At 41.1% G+C, this 14,067-nt stretch overlaps 1 protein-coding gene across 2 annotated transcripts in view; it reads right to left on the reverse strand.

Annotated features, from left to right (window-relative positions):
- ACMSD (aminocarboxymuconate semialdehyde decarboxylase) overlaps positions 1 to 14,067 on the reverse strand; it is a 61,441-nt gene that overhangs the window by 25,103 nt on the left and 22,271 nt on the right. Inside the window, exons 4-8 of one of the 2 annotated variants that reach the window (XM_055572761.1) lie at positions 14,005 to 14,054; positions 12,416 to 12,652; positions 7,302 to 7,395; positions 4,641 to 4,736; positions 3,375 to 3,547 (exon numbers count right to left, since the gene is read on the reverse strand). In XM_055572761.1, the coding sequence (XP_055428736.1) occupies positions 3,375 to 3,547; positions 4,641 to 4,736; positions 7,302 to 7,395; positions 12,416 to 12,652; positions 14,005 to 14,054 (650 nt within the window). The remainder of the gene's footprint in view (positions 1 to 3,374; positions 3,548 to 4,640; positions 4,737 to 7,301; positions 7,396 to 12,415; positions 12,653 to 14,004; positions 14,055 to 14,067) is intronic. The other variant, XM_055572762.1, reaches the window with a different exon arrangement.

Raw genomic sequence — 14,067 nt, forward strand, 5'->3', positions numbered from 1 at the left:
ATACTGGAGTGGGTAGCTGTTCCCTTCTCCAGGGGATCTTCTCAACCTGGGGATCGAACCCAGGTCTTCCACATTGCAGGCAGATTCTTTACCAGCTGAGCCACAAGGGAAGCCCTGATCATGTTAAAACTGGGAAGCAATAAGTTTTTTCATATTTTTCACATTGATAGACCAGTAAAATATAACCAGTATTCTTTGCATCTGTCTTTAAAAATAAGTAGAGAAAAAGCAAAGAATTTTAGAGATGGGAGGAAGCTAAGAGATTATGTAATTTAAGTCTTCTATTTGGAGGGAACTTTAGAAGTAGTAGGGGTGCAATAAATGGTTTTGGTGTATATATGACATATATATATTTATCCTTAAGGTATTATTTAGAATTTTGAATTATCAAAATAACACCTATACATAGTTAACTGAAAGTGAAAGTATTAGTCGCTCAGTCATGTCTGATTCTTTTCAACTCCCTGGACTGTAGCCCGCCAGGCTCCTCTGTCCATGGGATTTTCCAGGCAAGAATACTGGAGTGGGTTGCCATTTCCTTCTCCAGGCGATCTTCCCGACCCAGGAATCAAAGCTGGGTCTCCTGCATTGCAGGGAGATTCTTTATTGTCTGAGCCACCAGAGAAGGTTTTTAAACTATGTTTAATACATAGTTAACAATCAAATATTACTAATGTCTTTATTATAAAATACAGTCCTGGGTCCACTTTCCCAGCTCTTGTTGCTGAAAGCAGCCTCTTTTATCTTTTATCATGAATCTTCTGATAATCACCCTCACAGATATAGATAATAAGATTATATATTGTTTCTTGATTTATTAGCTTTAGAGAGTATTTACTGACTTCCCATTATGATCATGGAGAATTTCTTACCCCAACTTCCCCTCTCCATTTTCCTAGTAGAATTACAATTTTCAATTAAGTTAATGCTTAATATTTACACTAGAAATATAAATATTGTTCACTGTTGAGTCAAGTAGTGTGCAGTGATTATCTGTCTTTGTATGGATGTTTGTTTTCTTGGAGTTATTTCCTTTGTTTCATTTGCTATATTTTTTATATATGTATAGCTTGTTTGTTCCTAATGCATTAATAGATCTGTTGAATGCCTGGCTGATGATCATTGTTTCAAATTCAAACACGTCAAATCATCCATCTATTCTTTCCTTTTGTTTCATCTGCTATATTTTCTATATACGTACAGCTTGTTTGTTCCTAATGCATAAATAGATCTGTTGAATGCCTGGCTGATGATCATTGTTTCAAATTCAAACACGTCAAATCATCCATCCATTCTTTCCTTTTGTTTCATCTGCTATATTTTCTATATACATACAGCTTGTTTGTTCCTAATGCATAAATAGATCTGTTGAATGCCTGGCTGGTGATCATTGTTTCAAATTCAAACACATCAAATAATCCATCCATTTCATTTTATCTGTCCTGGACCTCTCTCCACAGCTTGACAGCTCTAACCTCCCTGCTCTAGCTCTAATTTTGACAGTTTCTGTCTAGACTGGCTGTCATGCTAGGACTTTCCTTAGCTGTTATGGTTTGGGGATTGTTTTTGAAAGATTTTGCTAATGTGAATATAACCAAAATGAAGAAACATAAATATTTTAAAGAGAATCCTAAATTATTAATATATACTGCCTCTGTGTCCTAGATTCACCAACATGTGAAGTCACATAAAATGAGGTCACATTTGCTTTTGATGCCCACATTTCTGTGGCTCAGGTCTTCACAGTTTGAATGCACCTTTGCAATTTTGCAAAGTCCCCTCTGAGTTTTTCTAAGAGTCCATAAAAGGGATGTACTTACTAACTAGTTTATCCACTGGTTACCACAAGGCATTTTCCATGTTCTTCCTCTTCTGCTGTGACCTCCTGGCCAATGTATATCACCCTGAATTCTGTTTAAAGGTGCTAATGATATTCCTCATAGGATGGTTGTCATATTAATATTTGCCAAGGGTGTTTTTTCCTGAAGTTGCCATTGTCAGAAATACCAGGGATACTACGCTTGATGGGAGGTAGTGAGAATGACCCTTTCCCCAATTCCACATCAATTTCCTAGTCCCTGTCCTCTGTTGCCTGAAGTTCAGAGCTCACAGTATCTTTCAGTTTCTCCATTTTGTAGTTTCCTACTTATACACCTGCCCATAGCCCCTTTTTCCAAACCAGTAATAATCAGAAGTCACAACTAGCTAAGTTTCCATTTCAGCAGGGGCAACGCAAAAGCCAGAAGGCTCAGAAACAGAGCTCAGTCACATAATTTATTCCCAAACCAGAATGTTCAACATTTTTATTCTAGTGAGCTTCTCAAGCCAGAGAAACAGTCAGCTTTAAAGTGAGATATAGTCTCCATTTTGGAGATAGAACACTACTTGCAACTTTCAAATAGTGGACCTTTTTCTCTGCTAAACAAGATTGTAAATGCCTCGGAATCTACTCTCAATCCAAGTACCACATTGCCAGCCTTCAAATATGTAGATGCTATCAACAGGAGAGCTGCTAGCAGACCACAGCAGAGGAAGGACTTTCTCTTGTGAGATGTAAAGCACTACCGTGCTGATCTTTTTGGCCAAATGAGAGAATTGTTTTCAAAACAAAGGCCAGAGAAACATTTCAAATAGTGCCTAAGACCCTTCAGCATCTTCCCTTGCCTCCCTGACCAGTGCTGTCCCCTCCCTTCAATGTTCCAGTTTCCTTCATTTAGTGGATGAGGACAGTTAGAGTCCTCTGCATGAATGCTAAGTCGCTTCAGTCATGTCTGACTCTGCGACCCCATGGACTTGTAGCCTGCCAGATCCCTCTCTCCATGGGATTCTCCAGGCAAGAATATTGGGGTGGGTTGCCATGCCCTCCTTCAGGGGATCTTCCCAACCCAGAGACTGAACCCACATCTCATGTTTCCTGAATTAGCGTGAGGATTCTTTACCGCCAGCACCACCTGACAGAGTCACACTTAACCTAATTCATAAGACGTGGAGCCAGGATTTTAATTCAGGTGTATTTGACTTCAAAACTGGTGGCTTTTCCCTGCTTACCTCATCATGATGAGTCACTTCCTTAGGATCACTACACAGGTGACCGTAGGAAGAGGAACTTATCTGGGAGCTACCAGCCATGTGGGTTATCTGGGATTTCCCTGGCATACATCCATGACGGTTTCCTGGTGACACATGGTCTGTGTTGAAGGAGATTCTGGATAGGATACCCCGTGTGAGCAAACTTAATTCCATACTTTAATGTCCCTCTTTTTTCTTCTAATGCCTCTTCCCCCATACCCCTTTTATGGAGAGACACCAGGCAACTGGTTGTGGGTCCTGCACTCTACTCCCCGTAAGTTATCTGAATAGCAGTTCTGGCTTACCTTTCCTATGACATCTGTTAACAGTTTGAGGGCCAGAGGATCATGAACCAAGGAGTCTGTATAAAAGGAACCAAGGTATTTCTTTGGGTTGGTTGGATTGTCCTGTGCACACAGATCAGGACGCATGCTGAATCCATGGGAGATTCTTCCAACTGTGAAGGGGAAGGAACCACCTGCAAGTAAAACGCATTCCTGAGAGGTTAGTGTTACTTGAAAAGGATTCTTTTCAATCCTCATGTTGTATGCAAGGAGAAGTTCCTATAGCCCAGCTAATTAACTACATTTACAGAGGACCTACTGGGTTCCAAATGCTGAGAGATGACCTAGAATAAAGGAGCCAGAATATAGAATGAAGTTAACTCATTTAGAAATTCAGATTTAAGGAATGCATCCTAGGGAGAGAAGCCAAGTGTGTAAAGATATGTGGTCAAGATTTTAAAAATGAAGTGTCTTATGATAGAAAAATACAGAGGCAACCTATCAGTTGGGAAATATTTAAATAATGATGGCATATCCATAAAACATATTGCTATACATACAACCATCAAAAATGATGATGGTCTGTACTCACTGACATTGAAAGATGTCTCTATATGCTGATGAGAAGGAAAAGCAGATTAGAGAACAGTATGTACAGCTGGATATTGTGTGTATGTAACCAAGAATTTAAAACTCATTTACCTATAGAGACAGGAAAGCAGGAAATGTAAAGGAATGAAACAAGCCTATTTCTAAACAATAGTGAATGGTAAAGACTATTGCAAACTGGAGAGCTTATGGTCTAACAGACAAAGCAAAATCAAGTAAACTGTGCCAGCCAAACTAAATTTGTCTGCCAAAGTGGAATTTGGTCCTTGAAACATGATATATTTTATAACTAAAACAGTGACTAGAAGGACCAAATTGTATCCCTCCAAAATTGTGTCCCTGATCCCCAGTGTGGCTGTATCTGTAGGTAAGGCCTTTACTGAGATAATTAAGGTTAAATGAGGTCATAAGCTTGGACTGGTCCTCATAAGAAGGGGACGACACACCTAAACTCTCTCTCTCTCTTCCTGTGAACACACACAGAAAAGGACTGGTGAGGACATAGTAAGGCAGCCTTCTGTAATCCAGGAAGAGTCTCACCAAAAACCAACCCTGCTGGCACCTTGATCCTGGAAATCCACAACTCTGAGAAAACACATTTCTGTGGTTTAAGCTGCCCAGACTGTGGTCGTATTTTGTTCTGGCAGCCCAAGCTGACCAATACAGATAGGGTCTTACCTCCATGTGCAAAGCACACTTTCAGTTTAGGAAACTTCTCAAACACTCCACCCATGATCATGGAACAGATGGCTGCAGTGGTCTCAGCTGGCATTCCTGGAAGAGGAAACAGTCATGATGTATAGGGATTGTCACCACAAGTAAGAGGTTCAGTGATGCTAATGGCAGGGGAATAGCACCTTACTGTAGTTGTCAGTGCTGAGAAACACAGTTTCCCTGTGCCCCAGCATGGCTTGGTTTTATGCAGGCCATGACTTTGGCAAGCAGAAACCTTGGGACACCCCCTATTTGCCACTTGCAAGTGAAGTCATCTAATGGCTAGAACAGTTGAGGAGCGAGAGGACCTGGCTTTTGTCCTGATTCTTCCAGCTTCCATTTTGGATTCAGTGGGTCAAGTAGAGTACAGTGAGTCTAGGCTGAACCCTTCTTCTTTCACTTTTTTTGCTTCTTGGCCTTTGAAACTGATATAATACCCTTGAGTCTGGGGGTCTTCACCTGTGAAATGGGGACAGTACTGCCCATCTTGCAAGGCTATGCAAGGCCTTGCAAAGATGATATTGGGAAAGTTCTTGGCCAGAATTTCACATTACAGGTGCTCAACAAATATGAATTGCCTCCCTGTGTTTCAGTTTTCCTCATCTGTAAAATGGGAATTATAATGGTTACTTCTTGCCAGTTAGTAAGTGCTCAGAAAGTATCAACTAATATTAATATTCCTGCCAAATCTTTGCTGCCCCCTTAGAGCTGAGGTTGAAAGTAACTGGATTAAAATGAATGATTTCAAGTGCTTTGTGCTTCTAGAAGAGGTGGCTGGCTGGTCCACACCTGATGCTTTCACGTCCATGGAGTCAATCTGGGCAATATTTCCAGATGACTGTTTTTCAGTCTGTGATTAAGAACTCTCTGGGGTGGAGAAGTAAATGGCAACCCACTCCAGTGTTCTTGCTTGGAAAATCCCATGGCCAGAGGAGCCTGGTAGGCTACAGTCTATGGGGTCATTAGTAAAGAGCATGTTTCATGTTTAAAAAAAAAAAAAGAAGAACTCTCTGGGGGCTCTGTGACTGAGCCCTGGGCCTTCTGGAGAAGCTGACTCTCTGGCTGCTGAATGGGGCTTTACTGGTTGCTCATCCTGCCTTAGGCCTGTCACTGTTCCATAGACAGAGAGGCCTCTGGCTCCCTCAATCCTTAGCCTCTTGAGAATTCTGGAAGCATGGTGTATTCATCTCTATCTGGGAGTGGTTTGTGGGCAGAGTTTCCCTCCAGTGGGGAGATGAGTAGCATCACACGTGGACAGTAACCCCACGTACATTGTCCATATAGGAGCCAAAGTGGAATATTTATAATGTGAATTGGATCATGACCCCCCCCTCCGCCTGCTGGGAATTCTCCAGTCTGTTAAAGACTGCCTTTACATCCAGAATAAAATACTGAAAGTAGTCTGCTTGTTTATGATCTGTGGACTTGTTTGTCACCTCTGGCTTCAGAAGGGCAGAGGTTTTGCCCATGCTTGGTATATCCTTAGTGCCAGGTACAGGGCCTGACCTGCTGGAAAGGGTCAATATATATTTGTGTTGCAAAATAAGTTATGAGATGATCCTCTGGGTAAATGCTGTCCTTTGTTTTTCCTGTGGGAAGTTGCAATACAAATATGTTTGTGGGACTTGTCAAAGTGTGTTGTGTGAATTGAGAAGAGATTTTCTTTGAAGCTGCAGAGCACTGAGGCTTCTTAGGTTATCTCTTCTAACTGCTGCTCCAGAATTTGGTGGGGGATGGGGAGGAAGCTGCCTTACTAAATTCATTGGTCTCCAAAAGCAATGACAGGGGCATAAAATGTCAGGGCAGAAAGAGAATCCAGACCAAGTCTTATTTGAGTCTGGTAGGCCTAGTAGAGATCTCGCCTCCTTTTCCTAGTAGAAGTCTCTCCTCTTATCCTCAGGTGGAAGCATGAGTGAACAGTGCGGGTGGGGAAGAGCATGTACAGGGAACTTGAAGGCCTGGTCCTTCGATGGGGGAAGTTGACCTTCTACTCACAGTTCCAGGGTTCTCATTTGTAAAGGCTGATGCTATCACTGGCTTCTAAAAAATCTATTAGACAGGCATGGCTGCTTTTTTTCAGAGACTTTTTGGGAGTCCGTGTAGTGAGGTAGCTTTGGAGTCAGGCAGATTTGCTTTTTCACTTTTTAACTATGTGACTTGCACAGCTTACCTAACCACTTTGAGACTCAGTTTCTTCATCTTTAAAATAGATATTTTAGGGAATTCTCTGGCGGTTCAGTGCTTAGGATCCTGAGTTTCCATTACAAGGAGCATGAATTTGATCCCTGGTTGGGGAACTAAGATCCCTCAAGCTATGTGCATGGCAAAAAAAAAAAAAAGAAAAAAGGCTATTATAATGTTAACCTCATAAAGTTTTGTGTGAATAAGATTAAAATTAAATGAAGTAACCTAACTAAATCACTCTGCTATGCACTTGGAACATTATAAATCAACTGTACTTCAATTTAAAAAATTAAATAGATAATACATACAGCAATAAGAACTCAATAACTCACAATCCTGTCAATTATTCATATTTTCCCTCTTTGACATAATAGCATCCATAGATAATTGGAAAACACCAAGGGCTTGACTCTCTTTTCCAGATCACAATCTGACACGAACCTATGAGCCAAGGGAACCAGTATTTGGCCATCCGTCCATCCATCTGCATGTCCCAGGGGTGCACAAATAGGGAACAGTTCAGCCTTTCAGCCTCCTTCAAAGAAGCAATCAGAGGGTGAGGGGGTTATTGGGATGAGCCAGCAAATATAGGGCACTATTTTAGGGTATTACTTTTCTCTGGGTCTATATTGATCTGAATAAATAAACTATTTTTGAAGTTTTTTCTGATCTATATAACAGAATCATTGAAAAACTAACTAAAAAAGGACACTTAGAATTAACAAGGGTGTTGGTTAGAATCAAAAATAGCATTGGCAAAACACTCAAGGATTGATCTCACACCTCAAATGCCAAGGAAATTTCACCTGCCGGTTCCTATTTGGTCCACTCTTTCAGAAGGATTGCTCAGATTGTATCATTGGAGTCATAGTTGGAGTGTTCCCTCCTCTGCCCCTCCTGGAAACCCAATGATGTGGAAAGTGAGGAATTGATGGGCTGGGAGCCAGGGGCTCATGACTGTCCTGGAGCAAGTTGGCCTGACCTATATCATCTGGCCTCTCCGAGTCTGACATTAGGTGGGAATTTCTGGGATCTACAGGCACTCACAAAGCCTCAGGACCACAGCTGAGCGGCTGTGAGCAAGATGACTTGAGAAAGGGAAGAGCTCTCAGTGCTGCAGCAAAGCAGGTACTGAAAAGAATGTCATGAGCACAACTGCTCCAGGACCTTTTGGGAACTGGAAATACCATCTGGAGGTCATGACCTTTACTTAACACAATGTTTAATTAGAAAAGGTCCTCTCAACAGGTGTTTAATATTAGTGGCTTGCCATGGTTCAAAACAAATTTCCTTGGAGCATTTCTTTTCCAAATATATTAAGGTGCTGGGATGATTCATCCTACGTCTACATATAAACATTTGGGCCAATCAGGCTGATGCAATGTGACTTGTGTGCATAAACATTTTCAAAATGGAGAAATAGTCCTGGGACAACAGATGATTCTGAAAGTGGCAGGAAAAATGTAGATTGAAGAAAGGACTTCTAATTCAAAAGGTTCCAGGGAGTGGAAGAGACATAAATCTCTTGAAGGGAGAGGAGCTAGTTGGTTTCTACTAGTGGATGTAGGCTGGGGAGTATCAACTTCTTGGGATGGTTTGTGCTTGATAAAGGCACATGATCATGGTATCTTGGTGGGATTTCACTCTTCATGAGGATAAAACTTCATTCTGTGTAATTGTAATGGTTCATTTCTATTCAGTTAAAATTAGCACATATTTTTGATCACCTTTGGCATATGAGACATTGTAGAGAAAATAAAAATAAGTCACTTACACCTTCAAAATCATGATAACTCTAAATTTATTGAGCACTTACTATGTGCCAAAAGGATCACAATAAACTGGAAAATTCTGAAAGAGATGGGAATACCAGACCACCTGACCTGCCTCTTGAGAAACCTATATGCAGGTCAGGAAGCAACAGTTAGAACTGGACATAGAACAACAGACTGGTTCCAAATAGGAAAAGGAGTACGTCAAGGCTGTATATTGTCACCCTGCTTATTTAACTTCTATGCAGAGTACATCATGAGAAATGCTGGGCTGGAGGAAGCACAAGCTGGAATCAGGATTGCCAGGAGAAATATCAATAACCTCAGATATGCAGATGACACCACCCTTATGGCAGAAAGGGAAGAAGAACTAAAGAGCCTCTTGGTGAAATGAAAGAGGAGAGTGACAAGTTGGCTTAAAGCTCAACATTCAGAAAACTAAGATCATGGCATCTGGTCCCACCACTTCATGGCAAATAGATGGGGAAACAGTGGAAACAGTGGCTGACTTTATTTTTCTGGGCTCCAAAATCACTTTAGGTGGTGATTGCAGCCATGAAATTAAGATGCTTACTCCTTGGAAGGAAAGTTATGACCAACCTAGACAGCATATTAAAAAGCAGAGATATTACTTTGTTAACAAAGGTCTGTCTAGTCAAGGCTATGGTTTTTCCAGTGGTCATGTATGGATGTGAGAGTTGGACAGTGAAGAAAGCTGAGCACCAAAGAATTGATGCTTTTGAACTGTGGTGTTGGAGAAGACTCTTGAGAGTCCCTTGGACTGCAAGGAGATCCAACCAGTCCATCCTAAAGGAGATCAGTCCTGGGTGTTCATTGGAAGGACTGATTTTGAAGCTGAAACTCCAATACTTTGGCCACCTGATGAGAAGAGCTGACTCATTTGAAAAGACACTGATGCTGGGAAAGATTGAGGGTAGGAGGAGAAGGGGACAACAGAGGATGAGATGGTTGGATGGCATCACCAACTTGATGGACATGAGTTTGGGTAAACTCCGGGAGTTGGTGATGGACAGGGAGGCCTGGCGTGCTGCGGTTCATGGGGTCTCAAAGAGTCGGACATGACTGAGTGACTGAATTGGCTGACTGACCATGTGCCAAAACTGTTATATTTATATAGATGTATATTATATATATAATATTATATATGGGCTTCCAGGTGGCGCTAGTAGTAAAGAACCCGCCTGCCAAGGTAGGAGTCGTAAGAGATGCGGGTTTGATCTCTGGATTGGAAATATCCCCTGGAGAAGGGAATGGCTGCCCACTCCAGCATTCTTGCCTGGAGAATCCCATGGACAAAGGAGCCTGGTGGGCTATAGTTGATAGGGTCACATAGAGTTGGACATGACTGATTTGACTTAGCACGCATGCATATATGTATGTATTATATATATAGCAATTTCACAATTGTTAACTAGTTTAATCTTTAGGAGATGAGTACTTTTTATTATTCCCATTTTACAGAGAGGGAAACTAAGGCAGATAGAGGCTAAGTAAGTTACTGAGGTCTTCTGGCTAATAAATGGTAGGCAGTTTTCCACTGCCACTCTGCTTCATACAACAAAGTCATTTTTATACCTGAAAACTGATGTGAGCATGTTGTTGGGTTCCTTCACTGAGAACAGAGGTCTAGGAGATTAGGGGGACAATCAGGTGCTCTGGAGCTTTGGCTGACCTTGCAATGACAAAGCCAATTTGGCTCACAGAAACTCCTCTCGTTTGTTTCAGCAAGTTAGTGGTGAGGCTGGCAAGTCTTGCTAACCAAACAAATGTGCTGTCAACCCCAGGACATCACAAGTCAAATGGGGCCAGGATGCTTTCTTGAATCCCCACAGAGACTGGCAGACCCCAAAACAGCCTAGTTAGAATGATTAATTGAACTGATCACATAAATGAAAATATTTATTTGGACCCCAACTGGCTGCTGTTGCTTTCTGAGCACCTTAGTAATTCATAAAGCTAAGTCCAATGAATAATAAAATGACTTATAGCTGAAGGCTTGCTCACACTGTGCTGAAACAATTTTATACACAAGTAAATATATCCTCTTTTCAGAGCTCATTAAAGTTTCTAGAAAACTTTTGCTGGATCAGTTCAGCCACTGCAGCCAATAATCTTCTGGGAGTGCAATATTTAGAGGAGCATTAAATCTTTCAGGTTATTAGGAGGCAATTTAACAGGCAGTCCCCCAACTGGTGGGCAGTGTCCATAGGCACAGACATGGAAAACATCCTGCATGTAGTCAGAGCTCAATAAATAATAAATGAAATAAATGATCAGTGATTATAGTACCTGATGGGTCCACCAACATGTACTTGATTCATTACTGAAGATTTTGTGTTTACAATGAAAATAGCCAAAAATGATACTATTATCATTCTAGGAGAGAAGAAATTTTTTAAAATGCAATTGAATAAAGAATTATGCATCTTGAATTCTGGAATTAAGGAAAGCAGATTTAGGTACAGAAAGAACCTCCCAAAGTAGAGAGGACCGTGGGATTGTGGACTCTTCTGCTGGATATTTCAGAAATGGCTGCCACTGCATTTTTGAAGATATATTTTATTATGCAATGTTTCAAATATAGAAAGTTATAAACAATAGTGCAATGAACAGCTATACATTTACTATCTAGTATCATCAAATATTAACATTGTGGTGGTATATTTTTGTTGCATATTTTTATTATACTACATTTAAAAATAAATGGTTTAAAAAGTATCTTAATTGCGAGTCGGTTAAATAAAACAAGACATATTGCAATACTATGCAGTTACTTTAAGTCACGCATTGGGAGAATTTTCACTTAGGTTAGAAATTCTCAATTAGAATATAAAATCACATGTATAATAGAATTCCAATTCCATTAAAATATAAAATATGCAGATGTATGCACATAAAAAGATAAATGTACTGTTAACCATGGTTAATCATCTTTGGGTGGCAGAATTATGGGTTATTTTTGTTTTCCTATTTATTTAAAATATAGTCAATTCACAATATTGTGTTAGTTTCAAATGTACAGCATAGTGATTTTTTTTTTTTTTTTGCAGACTATATTCCATTATGGGTTATTACAAGGTATTGGGTTTAATTCCCTGTGATGTACAGTAAATCCTTGTTGCTTTTTTTAGTTTATGTATAGTTATTTTTCTCCTTATGCTTTTCTATATTTTCCACAATTGGATTACTTCATAGTTTTGAAAAATGATAAGAATTTTTTTTCCAAAGCAAAAGTAAATACTTTGGGGCATGTCATTAACCTGATCCTTTTGCACAGTAGCTGTGATGTGGGTAATAATTTGGCTTCCAAATGAAACCTCTTTATTTAAATTAAAAAATTTTTTATTTTATATTGGAGCACAGTTGATTAACTATGTTGTATTTCAAGTGTATAGCAAAGTGATTTGTTTACACATATACATGTGTCTATTCTTTTTCAAATTCTTTCCCCATTTAGGTTATTACAGAATATTGAGCAGAGTTCCCTGTGCTTTATAGTAGGTCCTTGTTGGTTATCTATTTTATTCCAAATTAAACTTTAAAAGGAGAGCAAGAGGGCTCAAAAGAAGAGAGATTTCACTGAGTTAAGGCTGCCCTGGGAAGCATTTTCACTTGTCCCTTTTTTAGTATGCTGGCCCTTCCTGTGGGGGAGCTCTTTCCACAGTCCCCCTGCATCCAGCTTGTCATCAGGCATTTCTCCAACCCAGGGACACCCAGCACGGTGCCTGCTCCACGTTGGCTGAGTGGGCACCTCATACTCACCGCGTACACTGGGAAGAGTTCCCGTGCGTTCAGGTCCCACTCGTTGATGTGGGAGCCGATCTGAACCCCGGGAAAGCCCAACTTCCTCACACAGCGCTCCATCTCCTTAACCGCCAGCTCAGGGGCCTGCATGGGCAACGTCCCCAGACCCACAAACCTCCTGGGGTGGCTCGCAATGGTGGCAGCTAGGTCGTTGTTCAGAAGCTGGCACAGGTCTAAAGTGTCCTGAGGTTTGGCCTGGTGGAGACAGGCAAGGGAAAGCACATGGTTCAAAACCTACTTTAGATATTTACTCTGCTCAGCACCTCCTCTAGGCTCAATCATTTGTCCCTCCCAGTGGCTTTACACCTCATAAACCTGAAGCACAGTTTGAGATAGGCACTTGGCCACAGAAGACCCAGAAGCCAGTCATTACCAAGGTAAAGAAAACTGCTAGGATATTGCTGATTAATTAGCATACTGATGTAATCAGGGCCTGGAATCCTACACTAGACATAGAATGAGGGCAGACCTTCCACCAACCCAGATAGGAGCCTGCAAGGCTCCCCCCACCCACACCAGGAACTGAGCCGGATATCAGGGCACCTCCTTGTCACGCCTCCTTGGGGATGTCAGGCTGCTCATGAACCTCTCCTGTCCCTGTCTTTCTCCTTGTCCTTCCTGTTGGCGGTAACACTCAAAGAGTTACCTTATTAGCAAGATGCTGATGCAGACAACGTTTGCTTTCTGTTCTCCTAACTCTCCCTCCTTCCTTTCTGTCTTTCTTTTCAACATCATCCCACCCCACTGCTAAGAATTTGGTACTCTCCAGCAATGCCAGTTGTCCAGTTAGAATAGCATGCAATCAGGTAAATTCAGGTATCTTGAGGTCTTAGGGTATTTTTATTTTAAGCGGTGAATTTTATCATAGGAACAGATAAGTATTGAATCACTGATACTGGAATTATGAGCATAGGTGGCGGAGGTGAGAATAGGTGGTATTTCCAATGCTCCTTAAATCACCACATGCCTGAATATTTATTTGGTTGAGCGGGTACTTACTGTACCTCCAACTACTTACAAAAGTGTCCTTTTGCAGGCTTGCCATCATGCCTGAAACTTTTAGCACTCAAGATTTAATCACTTGGGGAAAGACATCCAACTCAAGGAATCCTGTTTCAAATTGTGTGTATTTCCATGGGAGAGGCAACATATTAGGCCATCATCATCACTCCTGTCACCTCAAAATCTTTATCACTTTAGAATAAACTGGTTTGTCAGTTACTGAGCCTCGCTTGGCAGGAATGAGTCAATAGGTCATTCTGATGGAGATTAAGATTGAGTCTAGAATTGTGCTGTCTAGTGGAAATCCAATTCAAGTTACATAGTAACGTGCAGCTATTGGCTACCATACTGGACTATGGAGTTCTAGAGCAAGGACATGACTAGGAAGACGGGCCTGGGAGAGAACAGTGCAAGTGTGAGGGGTCTTGCTGATCTCTAAAGGAGAGTTGGGTGGGCAATGTCAAGACAAGGCATCTGTCTACTTGCTAGGGAACTGGATGTGAACCTTTTTTCACCAAGGAGATGGATTGAGATTTCACACTCACCCAGTAGCTAAACATGACGGGAACCGTGGAAAGGGCTTGCACAGTCACCCCTAGACACAGAAC

Source organism: Bubalus kerabau, chromosome 3 (genome assembly GCF_029407905.1).
Source record: "Bubalus kerabau isolate K-KA32 ecotype Philippines breed swamp buffalo chromosome 3, PCC_UOA_SB_1v2, whole genome shotgun sequence".
Taxonomy (NCBI): domain Eukaryota; kingdom Metazoa; phylum Chordata; class Mammalia; order Artiodactyla; family Bovidae; genus Bubalus; species Bubalus kerabau.